The sequence below is a fragment of the Tyto alba genome, unplaced genomic scaffold, assembly GCF_018691265.1.
Source record: "Tyto alba isolate M040663 unplaced genomic scaffold, T.alba_DEE_v4.0 Super-Scaffold_40, whole genome shotgun sequence".
NCBI lineage: Eukaryota > Metazoa > Chordata > Aves > Strigiformes > Tytonidae > Tyto > Tyto alba.
Window position 1 is genome coordinate 49,737,818 of NW_024881316.1, and position 15,162 is coordinate 49,752,979.

Below are 15,162 nucleotides of genomic sequence, written 5' to 3' on the forward strand. Positions count from 1 at the left end.
CCCGTTTCTCTGCTACCCTCCTCAAAGCTTCTGAGTGCTTTATAAGGCTCTTTAGAGGAAAGACTTTTAGTCTCTCCCTATTTTCTTCATCCTCAGCGCAGCTTGGGTGCCCCTTTCAATTGTGCCGTGGTTCCTGCATCCCTTCATGCCCATATCAGTGCCCATGCACATGCTGTTGTGGGCTATGGCACAGAGTCTTAGAGCAGAACAATATATTGTATTCTTTATTTATTCAAATATGATATACCTAACAACCCAGTATTTTATTTGCTGCAGTCTTACCCAGCTCCTACAAGTCTGCTGATAGTCAGCTTCAAGATTCCTGTTGCCACCATCAGTACTAAATATATGCATCTTACTTTTTTCCTGAGCCCGTGGCTTCTCCTCCCTTCTTGAGTGTAACAAGCTCTTCTGCTGTCCCCACATCCTCTCCCACATGGTTTTTGGGGGTTGTCAACTCACACCCCACCAGTTCGTATGACCATGGTGGACTCTGCCACCTCAACACTGATTCCATGTCCCTTTTTTTGCACTGTCCTGTTTGATATGGCTGTTACACCTGGGCACGATGGGGACCCCTGAGCACGGGTGCTGTGTTCTTAGGGAGGTCTGAATCCCCTCCTGGGATTTGTCTTAATGTTGGTACCAAATCCCACCCACACCCGTGGAATCACCAGCTCCTGGGTTGGACATCCATCCTCCAAGGCTTCCCAAGGTCAGAGGGGGCTTCTTTAGCCCAGATTGATGAAGGTCTGCTCAAGAATGACCTCCTTGGCCCAGGAGGAATGGACACTTGTCCCCTCCGGGAGGCTGGTCCTAAATTTTGGTGGCATCATGTCTCTCAGGCTGAGCAAAGACGGGAGAGGACTTGGTTCCACTTCCCCCTTAGGGCTGGAGAAGAATAAATCCCCTGGCTCTTCTTCTGGCCCTGAGAACCTGACATTTGGCTGTTGCCTGCTCTGTGGATCGACCACGGGATGGGTCATCTAGCCTCAGCGTAGACTTCAGCACATGTCCAGCTACCTCCGTGCTTCCTCACCGTGCTGGCCAACTCTTTATCTCCCACCACACGGTTAAAATTTGGCTCTAGCTCCTTGCTCTGGGTCCAGAGTGGGAGAGCATCACCTCTGCGTGCCCCAGCGGGGCACGGGGTGACCCTGGGGTGCGTGGTTGTGTGCAAGGGGCCGATAGTGCTGGAGGGAACAAAGGAGCTCAAATTTGCTGCAGTCCCACCAGGCTGGGGGTGTTTGGGGCACTGGGGTAAAACAGACCCATCCTCCTGATGCACGGTGCTGCCTCCCACCTTAATTCCCTACCCAGTCCCTTTCCCCTTCCCAGTGTAAGCGACACTGGGATGCTCCCCTCCTCCCTCTAAAAAAAAAAAAAAAAAAAACAAAAAAACAACAAACCCCCACACAAGACACGGCACAGATCATGAGAAAACGAAAGAAATGCCAAGGCAGTTTATTTACAACAGTTGTATACAAAAAAAAAAACGACAGCTCGTGCCACAGCTAGAACAGCCCCCTCCGTCTCCTTCGCCCGCCACCCTCTCCCATGCTCCCCCCCCCCAAGGGCTGGTCCCCCCCCCCGGGGCTCCTGGGTGCGGGCGAGCATCTCATTGCACAGGTAAAGAGACACGGTTCCCTCCAGACCTGAATCAGAGCTTGGAAAGCCTTTACCTGGCCATAGCGGAGACCAAACCTTCTGTTAGCATTAGGGTTGGGGGCTGATGAGGTGCCAGGGCGTTGCGGTACTGGGACCACTGCCCGCTGGCAACCGGGAGAGGAGGGGCCATACCCACCCCACGCCCAACAGAAAACAGGCTCTCCTTCTTCTCCCGCCGAGAAGGATCTCACTGCGAGCTCTCTGCTTCTCTCACCCTCCCTGGAGGCAACGACCACCCAGGAGATTGCACGGCATCTCCCCTAAAACACCTTCTGGGCTGGTCAGGAGCTGTTGGTGGGTCCCAGCCCGGTCTTCCCCGGTGTCACCAGGAGGTGCCAACCCTGTCCCCAGGGGCTCCCTATGGCTGTTGTCTTCTCCTGCTCTCCAGAGAGGCATCTCCATCCCACCTCTGGCTCTCCAGCCTCGGCTCCCCCAGCTCCTCTTTCCCTCTTGTTTTTTTTTCCTGTCCTTTCCACATCCCTGCCCTGTTTTCCTCTCCTGCTCTCGCTCTCCGTGGGGCTGATCTCCCTTTTCAAATAACCTCTAAGCCGATGGCTCTCCAGCTGCTCCACAGTGGAAAAGGGGACTTCATCCAGGAGTTCCCACAAAGACGATTCTCAGCAGGTTCTTACAAAAAAAGCAGCTCTTTGGGAAGTCACGGGGATTTTCAATTTCACCCTTGAAAAGGATCATCAGCATCTCCCACGGCCGGATAAAGCCCTTGGAGCAAGTGAGCCTCACACTCTGACCACCTCCAATGGGGGGGAATCTCTTCTCCCCCTTCCCCAAAATGGTTCCGTAAGGTCTATGGGCAAATAACGCCTGCTCTGGGCAAGAGGCCTTGAGTCCAGGCGGGAAAAAAGGAGAGAGGGACGCCAAGAGATGCCGCTGCCCATCGATGGGGTGGGATGGAGGAGAAGAAAGAAGTCGGAGGGCCGCCCGCCTGCCCACCCTGCCTGCCCAGCACTAAATTAAAGTCACACAAGACGCACATTTCCCTGCCCCGTTCCCTCCCCACCTGCTCCGTGTCCCCCCCCACACACACACACACACCAGCTTTTCCCTGGGGGAGGGGGGAGGCCACCTCCTCCGCTTCGCCAGCCCTCGGCTGTCTCCTCCGGACCTGGTTGACGGGTGGTGCGTGACACCCACCAAGGAGATGGGCATCCCGAAGCCGGCACCCTCCCGCCCACCCTCCCTTCTTCCTCCTCCCTCCCCACCCTCCCCGAAACGAATAGGATGGCTTCACTTGTCAACTCTTTACATTCACGAACAAAGAAAGCAGAGGAACGTCCACCCTTCCACCATCCGACCTTGCGCTTGCGGCAGCCTCCGCCACCTCCCCGGAGCTGTCAGTCCAACCATCGCCTCTTTACCTGGAGGCTTCTTCCTTGAGCTCCTTGTTTTTCCTCACTTCTTCCGCGTGTTTGTCCTGTGGGGGGGGAGGAGGGAGGGTAGGAGGAAAGGAGGAGGAGGAGGAGGAGGGGGGGGGGGACACACACGCGTTAGCTGGACGGACTTCGGGGTCCCCACGGGCAGGCCAGCGGCTTCGGAGGGGTTCGAAGGCACGAGGGCGTTCGCGAGGTTCATCCCCCGAGGGACACCACCGATGGGTCAACAGCGTCCTCTCCTCCCCTGGGGTGTTTTAAGGACTGTGGAGGCACTCAGGGACAGATTGTCCTCGCCCTCTAGCTAGGAGGTAGACGTCAACCAGACGGGATGGACCGGGAGCCCCAAGGAGATGGGGTTAGCTCGAATTGTCCTTCATTATCTCGTGCTCTCTGCCTCTGACCCAAGGCTAGCTGAGGCGTTTGGAGAAGGGCACTGGGCGAGCTCCTTGCAGAAGGGATGTTTTGGAGGGAGCTGGAGGTGGTGAGGGTGGGACCTTCCGTGCTGAGGTTGGGAACAGACCTGCTTCGGGGAGAGAGAAGAGGTCTGCAGAGGCTGGCAGGGTGGAAGCATCTCCTAACGTGGCAGCACAGACCCCTCCAGCTCTGCCGGGGAGCTGACGGCTCCACGGCCTCTGGGGAAGGCTCCAGGGGAAGATCTACCACCTGAGAGGTGGGAAAATTGCAAGCGGTGGGTCAAGGCCATCGTGGTGGGACGGGGTGGGGTAAGCAAAGCCTTTGCGTGTCTGCGGGCAAGCTACGGGTCCCAGCTCTCCACCCGCCGACCGCTCGTGGAGCCTACGGACACACATCAGGCTCGGTGGGTCCCCAGGCAGGACCCCCCCACCCCGGCTGGGATGTCGTGTTTGGGTATTGCTGCGTGGTGGGCAAGGAGGAGGGGGGGGGGGTCCCACTTTGGTGGTGTCCCCGGAGGGTAACGCCACCCCAAAAGCCATGCAGGGTGCCCAAGCATCCTGTGACACCCTCCTGGGTCGGTGGCCCAGCGTGTCCCTCCTCCCCAGGCTCTCACCTTCTCCTGCAAACGCTCCAGCATGGCCGCTAAGTGGGCCTCCCGGTTCTCCTTGTTGGACTCCATCTTCTGCGCCAGCTTCTCTTTGGCCATTTTGATGAAGTTGTTGTTCTCCTCGATGGCCTTCTGGATGACCTCCCGCTCGTGCTCCCGCTTCTCCGCCAGGTGCTTCAGCAGCTCGGCCTCTTGGTACTGCACGGGTAAAGAGGACACGATGGCCGTGGGGACCGTGGGTCCCTTCCCCTCCTGGCCAAACCCACCCTCTCCAAACTCAGCCGCGTCCCCGGAGGCGGGCGCCCCTTGGTGAGTGAGCACCCCCAGTGCCAGGTTGCGTGTCCCCGGGGGGGAAAAGTGCCGCACGTAAGCTGCCAGGCTTACCTTCCTCCTCTCCTCCGCCGCCTCCAGCTTCTTCTGGATCTCCTCCAGGGACGGGTCGCGCCGGCGGGGCAGGGAGGCGTTGAACTCGGGGACGCCGTCGAACGAGGGGGGCTTGAGGATGACCTCGAAGGACTGCCCCGAGGTGCGCTTGTTGAGCTCGATGACTTCCATGTCGGAGATGACGCACCAGGTGAGGTCAACCGTGTCTGCTGGGGAGAGGGGCAGCGGGATTGAGGGCGGCGCATCCCACCCCTTCGGGCAAACCGTCTTGGGGTCATAGACCTGAGCCTCCCCCCCCCCCCCCACTTCAATGGGCCACCGCTTTCTCCAATCTCCAGGGGTTTCAATCCCCGCTCCCCGAACGCACCCAGTGTGGTTCAGCCCCAGTGATGGGGGTTTGGGGCGGGGGGGGGGGGGGGGGACACACTCCCAAAACTGGGAATCCCAAGCTGGGAATGTTTGGGTGAGCTGGGGGGCTGGGTATCCCTCCCGAGGGAGAGGCGAGCGAGCAGGGCAGAGCTCAGTCCTGCTTCGGGGAGTGGGAACGGGACCATGAAGCCCCTTTCCAGCTGTGGGTGTCCCCCCCCCCCGCCGCCCCCCCGCCGCAGGAGGGGTCCAGGAGGAGCCCCCCAAATCCGGGCACCCTCCTCCGTCACCGCTGCTGCCTCTGGGCTCGCTGACATAAATCAGTCTGAATCACTCGGCACCGTCTGCCTAAAAATACCGAGCCCACGCCCGACGCTTCGTGAGGTGGAGTCGTGGCAGAAAGTTGGGGGGGGGCTGCGGGGCTGCCTGTGCCCCCCCAACCCCAACCCAACCCCAAACCCAACCCCAACCCCAACCCCAACCCCAACCCAACCCCAACCCCAACCCAACCCTCTGCTTCCAGCCAGTGCCAGCAAACTGGAGCCAATTCTCTTGGTTTGAGGGTCACTCCTGCCAAGGGGGGGGGGATGGGGGATCCGCAGCCCCCCATTATTCATGTACCACTCACCCCCCAACGGTGGGTGGGCGGTGGGCTCTCACCTTCATACGTGTACGCCGGCTTGTTCAGGGGGTCCGAGAGGAAACAGGAGCAAAAGAGGGAGACGAGAGGCAGCTCCTTCATCTTCTCTTTGTACGCTGGGAAAAGACAGTGGGATTGGGGTCGGGGGGGGTGTGGGTGGGTGGGTGGGGGGGGGTCCTGCCAGGCGTCTGCACCCAGGGCTGCCACGTTGGGATGGGGACAGCGGCTGGCACCGAAGTTTGCCCAGATATTGCAAGCAGGGTGATCTGGGGGGGGGAAGCAAGGCATGCAAAGGGGAAACTGAGGCACGCAGAAGTGGGAGGGGGGGTGGCCACATGAGTTATGTCTGTCCTGGCATGTTAACTACATGCGCAGCCCCTCGCCGGTCACCACTGGGATGGTGTGAGGAGCCCAGGGCAGGGGTTGGCCTGGGGTAGGTTCTGGGTACCTGGGGGGTGGGCAAACCGTGCTCTGTGTGTGTGTCACCCCCCCCCTCCCCGTCCCCACGCGTGGCCCCGTGATGGTGTCGTACCGGCCAGAGTCATGGCGTGGAGCTCCTTGGGCGTCTGCAGCAAGAGTGTCCCTGGGGGAGGGAAGAGCCCGGCTCAGCGAGGGGTGTCCCGGGGGCTGGGGACATCGGCCAGCACCGCCCGGGCCCACCCGCACGCTGGGCATGCGGGGGGCAGGGGGGGGCACGTCCTGGGGCGAGGGGCATGAACTGGTGAGATGGGCACGAACTGGTGAGATGGGCACGAACTGGGGTGACAGGCATGAACTGGTGAGATGGGCACGAACTGGGGTGACGGGCACGCGCTGGTGAGATGAGATGGGCACACATTGGGACAATGGGCACGCGCTGGGATGATGGGCACGCACTGGTGTGGCGTGATGGGCACACACTGGTGCGATGGGCACGCACTGGTGTGATGGGCACACACTGGTGAGATGGGCACGCACTGGGATGACGGGCATGAACTGGTGAGATGGGCACGCACTGGGGTGAGGGGCACACGCTGGTGAAATGAGATGGGCACGCACTGGGACAATGGGCACGTGCTGGGATGATGATCATGAACTAGTGAGATGGGCACACTCTGGTGAGATGAGATGAGATGAGATGAGATGAGATGAGATGAGATGAGATGAGATGAGATGAGATGAGATGAGATGAGATGAGATGAGACGGGCATGCACTGGGACAATGGGCACGCGCTGGGATGATGGGCATGAACTGGGATGATGAGCATGAACTAGTGAGATGGGCACGCTCTGGTGAGATGAGATGAGATGGGCACACGCTGGGACAATGGGCACGCGCTGGGATGATGGGCACGCACTGGTGTGGCGTGATGGGCACACACTGGTGCGATGGGCACGCACTGGTGAGATGGGCATGAACTGGTGAGATGGGCACGCTCTGGGGTGATGGGCACGTGCTGGTGAGATGAGATGAGATGGGCACGCACTGGGACAATGGGCACGCACTGGGATGATGGGCACGCACTGGGATGATGGGCACGCATTGGGACGATGAGATGGGCACGCGCTGGGATGATGGGCATGAACTGGGATGATGAGCATGAACTAGTGAGATGGGCACGCTCTGGTGAGATGAGATGAGATGGGCACACGCTGGGACAATGGGCACGCGCTGGGATGATGGGCACGCACTGGTGTGGCATGATGGGCACACACTGGTGCGATGGGCACGCGCTGGGATGATGGGCATGAACTGGTGAGATGGGCACGTGCTGGTGAGATGGGCACGCTCTGGGGTGATGGGCACGCGCTGGTGAGATGAGATGGGCACACATTGGGACAATGGGCAGGCGCTGGGATGATGGGCACGCACTGGGGGTGATGGGCACATGCTGGTGAGATGAGATGGGCACACATTGGGACAATGGGCACACACTGGGACGATGGGCACGCACCGGTGTGGCGTGATGGGCACACACTGGTGCGATGGGCATGCGCTGGGATGATGGGCATGAACTGGTGAGATGGGCACACACTGGTGAGATGGGCACGCGCTGGGATGATGGGCACGCATTGGTGAGATGGGCACACTCTGGGGTGATGGGCACGCGCTGGTGAGATGAGACGGGCATGCACTGGGACAATGAGCACACACTGGGATGATGGGCATGAACTGGGATGATGATCATGAACTAGTGAGATGGGCACGCTCTGGTGAGATGAGATGAGATGGGCACACGCTGGGACAATGGGCACGCGCTGGGATGATGGGCACGCACTGGTGTGGCATGATGGGCACACACTGGTGCGATGGGCACGCACTGGTGAGATGGGCATGAACTGGTGAGATGGGCACGCTCTGGGGTGATGGGCACGTGCTGGTGAGATGAGATGAGATGGGCACGCACTGGGACAATGGGCACGCACTGGGATGATGGGCACACACTGGTGCGATGGGCACGCACTGGGATGACGGGCACACATTGGGACGATGAGATGGGCACGCACTGGGATGATGGGCATGAACTCGTGAGATGGGCACGCTCTGGGGTGATGGGCACGTGCTGGTGAGATGAGATGAGATGGGCACGCACTGGGACAATGGGCACGTGCTGGGATGATGGGCATGAACTGGGGGTGATGGGCACGTGCTGGTGAGATGAGATGGGCACACATTGGGACAATGGGCACACGCTGGGATGATGGGCACGCACCGGTGTAGCGTGATGGGCACACACTGGTGTGATGGGCATGCACTGGTGAGATGGGCGTGTGCTGGGATGATGGGCACGCACTGGGGTGATGGGCACGTGCTGGGGTGATGGGCACGTGCTGGTGAGATGAGATGGGCACACATTGGGACAATGGGCACACACTGGGATGATGGGCACACACTGGTGTAGCGTGATGGGCACACACTGGTGCGATGGGCACACGCTGGGATGATGGACACACACTGGTGTGATGGGCACACACTGGTGAGGCATACTGGGCACACACTGGTGCAATGGGCACGCACTGGGATGGTGGGCACACACCGGTGTGGCGTGATGGGCACACACTGGGACAATGGGCATGCACTGGTGTGATGGGCACGCACTGGTCTGGCATACTGGGCACACACTGGTGAGATGGGCACACACTGGTGAGATGGGCGCGCACACTGGTGGGATGGGCACGCACCGGTGTGATGGGCACGCACTGGTGAGATGGGCACAAACTGGTGAGATGGGCACACACTGGTGGGATGGGCACACACTGGTGAGATGGGCACACACTGGTGGGATGGGCACGCACTGGTGTGGCATACTGGGCATGCACTGGGACGGTGGCCACAGCTGGGGGGGCACGGGGCATGCTCATCCCCCCCCCAGCCTGGTGCTGCCCGGTGGCTGCACAACCCACCCGTGTGCCCACCCGTGCTGGGAGCCGCGTGGACACGCACACACCCCCCCACACACACACACCCCACACGCACCCCCACACCCCCCAGACAGGCGTGACCCCTTCTCCCAACACCCCCCCCCCCACTCGTGTCTTGAGAGCCCCAGTCCTCAGCTCGCCCCTTTGCCACCCCAAGGGCTGGCACACCGGCCCCCTCCCCCACGTCCCCCCAGCACCTCCCGGGGGGGGGGGGGGCCCGAGACTGTGGGTCAGGCCCCCGGGGACACCCCCCACCCATCCCCGGGGACTCAGAGCCTGGCGTGGGGGCGGCAGCACCCAGAGACTCATTAAAACCTGGATTAAAGCGGGGTTACCCCCTTCCCCCCCCCCCCCCCAAATTTGTCAGGGTCTGCGGGGGACACAAATGGGGTGTGGGAGCCATCAGAGGGGTTCCCCCGTGGAAATGCCCTTCCCAAAGTGGGGGCTGAGTTTGGGGGGTTGGAATTATTCATGGGTTTTGTTTCTAAGGGGGAAAAAAAAAAAAATATATATATATACACATATATATTTATAGATATTCATATAAAATATATATTTAAATATGTATAAATATATATTAAATATATATATATAAAATTCCCTTCTTTACAATAGGGACTCTAAAATCCTTGCAGCCCCCCAGGGAAGGGGCAATTCCCTCCCCCCGTGGGTACCCCGGGGCTGTCAGGGTGCTGCCAGCTCCCACAGCCACATCACACCCCAACCCAGCTCGACCTTGGGGGGGGGGGGGGTCCCAAAAAATCCCAACCAACCCCCTCCTCCCCCATCCTGCTGGGACCTACCAGAGGTTGGTGGAGCTGAGGGGGGGGGGGGGGACACGACAGGGATAAATTGGGGGGACACCTTGAGGGGGACACTTTCCCTGGGGAGGCTTTTCCTTTTTTTTCAGTGACCCCCAGTGCCAGGGCTGGTTGGGTTTGGGGGTTACCCCCCCCCCCCCCAGGGTTTTTTCTCCTCGCCTGGATGAAGGGTTTTACCCGAGGCGGCTCTTGCCAAGCGGGGTGGGGATTCTCTGACAGCTCGTATGCCGACACGAGGTTGTGCCCTGAGCTCTGACAGCCCGGCTCGAAGCTGCGATCAGGCAGCTGAAAGCGTTTGCCTGGCTCTTGCCTCCCCACTCCTTACGTTGCCACCCCAAATTTTCTTTTTTTTTTTTTTTTTTTTTTTAATCTCTGGGTTTGCCAGGGGGTTTGGGGGGGGGGGGGGGGGGGCGGGGAGGGGCCTGGACCTATTTTATACTACCAACCCCCCTTCTCCCAGCCCTCCCGTGGCGTTAACGCCCTGGCTGGGGGGGATAAAATGCTGTGATCACCCATCAGATCCAAAACGGGGGGGGGGGAAGATGGGGTCCATCCCCGGGGGGGGTGCCGCCGGCTGGAGCGGAGGCAGGCGGGTGGGCTGCCACCCCCCACTCCTCCTCCTCGCTGGATGAAGATGCTGGTCAAGGTGTTTGGAGGCTCCTCCGAGAGGGAAACCCCCCTCCCTGCTGAGCTCTTTTCCCACCCCCAGCCCAAAGGGAAGCAGGGTGGGGTTGGGGCCCTGCCGTTGCTGTCACACCCCCCCTCAGTCCCCAGTGTCCCCCCCCCGGCTGAAATCTGTCACCCTCAAGCTGAAACCTCGCTCAAACCCCCAGCGTGGAGAGGCTGCGGGAGCGAGCCCACTCCCCTCGAGGCGCACGTGGCAGGGAGGAGGGGGCCCGATCCGGCCCCAAAAGGGTTCCAACCCCCTTTTCCCCCCCCCCCCCCATCTCCACTGTAGAACCCCTGAGACGCTGGGGGAACACCACCCCCCACCCCTACCCCCCCCCCCCCATATCTCCCAGCCCCTTTCCCTGGAAAAAGCGCCCCAGTGATGGAGGGAGGGGATGGAGGGGGGGGTCCCCACTCTCTCTGAAGGGATGGATGGATGCTTTCCCCCCCGCCCTCCGCTAAGGAGGGGAGGGGGGGGGGGGGGCAGGATGGCAGCTGCCTCCTCCCTTCCTCCCCCTCGTTTTTCCCCCCTCCCTGAAATAAATATTTCAGCGCCTGCTGAAAGCAGGTCACCTCCGCCAGCATCCTGCCACCATCAATAATTCAGGCTGGTGCTGCCCTCCGCGGGGTGGGTGGGGGATCCGCGCCCCTGCGCCCACATTTGGGGGGGGGGGTGGTCTGGGTGAGGCGACACCCCCCCCCCCCCGGGGGTCCTGAGGGTGCCGAATCCCCCCCACCCCGGGGATGCTGGAGCGAGGTGAGACGGAAGATGCTGAGCCCCAGCCCTGCGCCCCACGCACCGTGGGCGCGGGTTGCTCCGTGCCTGCTGGGGTCGGTGGCCACGGGAGGGGTGTGGGGGGGTGTGTGTGGTGAGGGGGGGTAGCACCCCAAAATGTTGGGCTGGGGGGCTGCCCCCTGCACGGCGAGGAGGATGCTGGAGGAATGAGGACAAAGAGGGGTGTCGTGACAGCCAGGAACCCCCTGAAAAAATTCCCCCCCCACACACCCCAAAACCCCTCCCCAAAAACTTTTCAACCCTTCGCCTTCCAAAAAACATCCCCCCCTCCCCCCCCCCCAAAAAAAAAAAAAAAAACCACCCCCGCGACACTCACCCCACCGCCGGCGCTTGGGCTGCTTCTCCGCGCTCTCCGGGCTCATTTAACGCGGGTGCGGGGGGTTTGCGCGGAGCATCCCACCCGGGGGGCCCCTAGAGCCCCCCCCCCGCCTCCCCCCCATGACATCACCTCCCCGGCCGGCGATTGGCGCAGCCGAACCGCCGCCTCTGATTGGCCCAGGGACTGTACGAACCGGGTACCAGCCCGGTGACATCACGCCGAGCAGCTATTTTTGGGCTGGGCCTGGGAAAAAAAAAAAAAAAAAAAAAAAAAAAAAAAAAAAAAAAAAAAAAAAAGGAGGTGTGGGGGGGAAATTACCCAAAAACCACCCCACATTAAAAAGGGGGGAGGGGAGGGGGGAGCGAAGGGGGGTCGTGGAGGCAAAGGGAGGGGCTGAATTCAGCCTGAAAAAGGGGGTTTGGGGGGGTTCTAGAAGGGGGGTGATGGGTTGAAAGGGCTGAGCGCGTGGTGGGAAGCAAGCGTTGGCTCTCTGCTAGAGCAGGACAAAGCTGGAGAGTGACAAAGTGACAAAGAAGGGGACTCGGAGGGTTTAATGGGGGTCTGGTGGCATCTCCAGCGGGGCCAAACCCCCCACCCCACCCCACCCCCGGCCCCCCTCCTGCCCCACGCCGGCACGGGCTGTGGGGTGTCAGGGGGAGAAATGGGGTGCCCTCCCCATCCTCCCAGGGCCGGGATGAGGCACCGGCCCACTGTGACCCGTTCCCAGCCCCAAAGGCACGCGGGGACACGTCATCCTCCTTCTGCAAACCGGGCGACGAGTCCCAGATCCCGAAATTATTTTGGTGCGATGCCGGGGTGAGCGGGGGGTCCCTGGGGAGCCCCAGCAGAGCTAGGACACCTCTTAGGGCTGTGCCCTTCCTATAAATTGACTCTCCTTCCCCCAGATCTGCTTCACCCTGGCCTATTTATCGCCGACGGCCGCGGTTGACGGCGATCACAAGCCCGGCACCTCCGGGGAACCGTGCGGGTTTATTTAGGCACCGGTCTCCTCCGTTATGTAACGAGCGTCAGGGCGGCCGTGGGGAGGTGGTGTGTCCCCCTCTTTCCCCTGGAAAAAAAAAAAAAAAACGAAAATAGGGTGGCTTTGCTAATCCCTCACGGCGTGGTGAAGGACGGGGTGACCCAGCTGGAAAGCGGGGGGGGGGGGGGGTGGTGTGACATCCCCACGTGTGACACGGCCACTCAGCTGAAACTCGACGGCGCATCGCTTCCCGCCGAAGGATCCTCTAACGTTTGGGTTGACGAGCGAGCTCCACGCTGGATGTGCCCCCCACCCCCGACTGTTCCCCCCCCCCCCCCTTCAGCTCGGCAGGGTCCGGGTGCCCACTCAAGGCGTGGGTAGGGTGCCTGTGGGCAGAGGGAACGGAGCACAGCCCCGAAACGGCGGGGCCAAGGAGGGAGGGGAGAGGCGGCGGAGGTGGGGGGGGGGGGGCAGGGGGGGGGAAAGGGTCAAGGCACAGCAGCCAACTGGGGGACAAACAGCCATTGTGGGGCCCCAGGTGGCTGTGGGACGGTCCCTGTTGTGTGGCTGGCACCGGGCGGCGTGGCACCTCGTGGTGGGATGGGGGGGGGGGGGGGTGCAGGGGGCTCTGCTCAAATGCTCCTTTGAGCTCCCCGTTGGCCCAGGCTCGGGGTGCAAACCCCCTCCCTCCCGCCCGGCGTCAGCGCCCGTGGTTCAGCTCCACGGCTGGCTGGAGCCAGGGTTGGTGCTGGGGGGGGGGTGTCACATCTGGAGGTGCCTCCTTGTTCCCCAGCTCCACAGGAGCAGCGTTTAGGGGCGGGGGGGAGGGGGGGGGGGTGACACAGAGCTTGGTTTCAGCTCCTGGAACCCCTGTGGCTCTGGGGACACTTGGTGACCACCACCCCCCAGGGCTGTCACCCTCCACCCTGCCAACATCCTGGCTGCTCCAACGCTGGGAACTGTTGTTTTCTTTCTTTTTTTCTCTCTCTTTTTTTTTTTTTTTTTTAATCCCGGCAGCATGTGCTGGTCTAAACGAGGCGCAGAAAAAGGGAGGCCAAGGAGATTTTGGGAGATACCCAGGGCGATTGGGGTCTGCAGCGGGGGGGCCACCCCTTTCCCACCCACATCGTCCCCACTAAACCCTCACCGGGGTCAGCCTGGCGTGGGACCGCAGGAGGTGGCAGGAGGTGGCAGGAGGGGAGGTTGGCCGTGGAGCCAGGCTGATGCTGGGGAGGAAAGAGCCCCAGCAGCGAGAGGAGGCCGGGGGAGGTGAAGGGTTTGCTCTTCCCATGGCCGCAGCCCTCCAGCTCAGGGAAACTTGCTCGGAATCCCAGTAGCAGCATCCCAACCCTCCCCAGGCGCGGGTGGGAGAGATGGCAAAAGCCCGCGTGGGCTGGACCACAAGGATGGCCGTGGGGAAGGTCCGTGTGTCCCGGGATGTCCCTCTGCCAAAAGCAGGAATCTGGGGGAGTCCCTAAGGATGGGGCGAGCCTCTGTGGTGTTTCCCGCGAGCCTTTTCCCATCCTCCAGCCACGCTCGGAGGGTTGCATCCTCACATTCCCCCCGCCCCTTCCCTCCTCAATTCCTCTCCCAGGACACCTCCAACCTCCCCCCAAGGGTTCAGTAGCTGCAGATCCTTCAGGAAAAAAAACCCACAGGGTTGGATCCTCCTTATCCCAGAGGATTCCTGGCCCTGGGAAGAGCCGGCGGAGCCGCCAACAGATCCCAGCCCTCAGGGCACAGGATTTAGCCCCAACCCGCCTGTCCCCAGCGCTGAGCCGGGTGCAGGATCTGTCCCCAAGCCCCTGCATCCCCCGGGGCTGCCCGAGGGCTTCGCACACCCCGGGAAACCTCCTTTTTTTGGGGGGTGGGGGGTGTCCCCCCACTTGCCCCCCTATACCCCTCCGGGATGCACCGGCCCCAGCGCTGGTTGGTACCCGGGGCGGGGGGGGGGAGCGGGGGGTGGGGGGCGGGGAAAAGGTGCTGTCCTCCCTCGGATTGGGTAGAAATGACATCATCGCCGCGCTGCGAGCCAATGGGAGAGCAGCCTGCTTCTCCGAAATATCTCCCGTCCCTATAAATTGGGGGGGGGGAAGATGTTGGGGTGGGGTGAGGGGGTGTCAGTACAGTCTAATGGGGGGGTGGGGGGCTTCATTGCAGCAACCTCAGCCCTCCCCCCGGTTGGAATCACGCTCCCTTTCCCCACCCAGATGCCGGGGAGCCCCACTCTCACCCCACGCCCACCCAGCGTGGGTGCCCACCCACCCCTCGCAGGGGAGCAGCACTGGGATGGACGGGGATCGGGATCCCGGGCAGCCCGCAGGGATCGGGGGATCAAACCCCTTTCCTCAGGCGCCAGGAGCTAAAAATGATGCTAAAATATTAGCAATGACAAAAATAATAATTAATGAGACTCTTCTAATTGCTGCAAGGAGGAAGGTTTGAGCATGGAAAAGGTCCTGCAAGTAACCGGCGTGTCCCGGGTGGGATCTCGGGGGTTGGGGAAGGATGCGATGGCTGCAAAGGAGGGTCCCATGCAAAACCCCCCTGCCCCTTACCGGAGCTTTCCCCAAATTTCTCCCCCGATATCAGATGTGCGAGCAAACGCTCAGTCCTGGGGAGACATCGCCCATCGCTGCGGGCTTTAGGTTTCCACTTAAAGCCATTTCTCTGCCTCCGTGGGAATGAAATTAAGCTCAGGGG

At 61.3% G+C, this 15,162-nt stretch overlaps 1 protein-coding gene across 4 annotated transcripts; it reads right to left on the bottom strand.

The window, feature by feature from the left end:
• Positions 1-1,435: 1,435 nt before the first annotated feature.
• On the bottom strand, positions 1,436-11,580 carry STMN4 (stathmin 4). Of its 4 annotated transcripts, none has more exons than XM_042803056.1 (6): positions 11,475-11,580; positions 6,003-6,053; positions 5,491-5,586; positions 4,465-4,670; positions 4,087-4,278; positions 1,436-3,100 (listed from the first exon to the last, which is right to left on the bottom strand). In XM_042803056.1, the coding sequence occupies exons 1-6, from the start codon at positions 11,518-11,520 to the stop codon at positions 3,041-3,043; spliced, it is 651 nt and encodes a 216-aa protein (XP_042658990.1). In that variant the 5' UTR covers positions 11,521-11,580; the 3' UTR covers positions 1,436-3,040. The 4 variants fall into 4 exon arrangements, with proteins under 4 accessions (XP_042658990.1, XP_042658989.1, XP_042658988.1 ...); XM_042803055.1 differs by having other exon boundaries at positions 4,465-4,673; XM_042803054.1 differs by lacking the exon at positions 1,436-3,100 and adding an exon at positions 3,107-3,579.
• Between the last annotated feature and the right edge of the window lie 3,582 nt (positions 11,581-15,162).

Bases quoted from the DNA above. Each gene is read 5' to 3' on its own strand.
- STMN4 (XM_042803053.1), bottom strand. From the start codon at position 11,520: ATGAGCCCGGAGAGCGCGGAGAAGCAGCCCAAGCGCCGGCGGTGGG. The intron at 4,674-5,490 runs GTGAGAGCCCAC...CCCTCTCCCCAG, and splicing joins GCCGGCGTACACGTATGAAG to CAGACACGGTTGACCTCACC. The intron at 3,580-4,086 runs GTGAGAGCCTGG...TCCCCGAAGCAG, and splicing joins TGGAGCGTTTGCAGGAGAAG to GTCTGTTCCCAACCTCAGCA.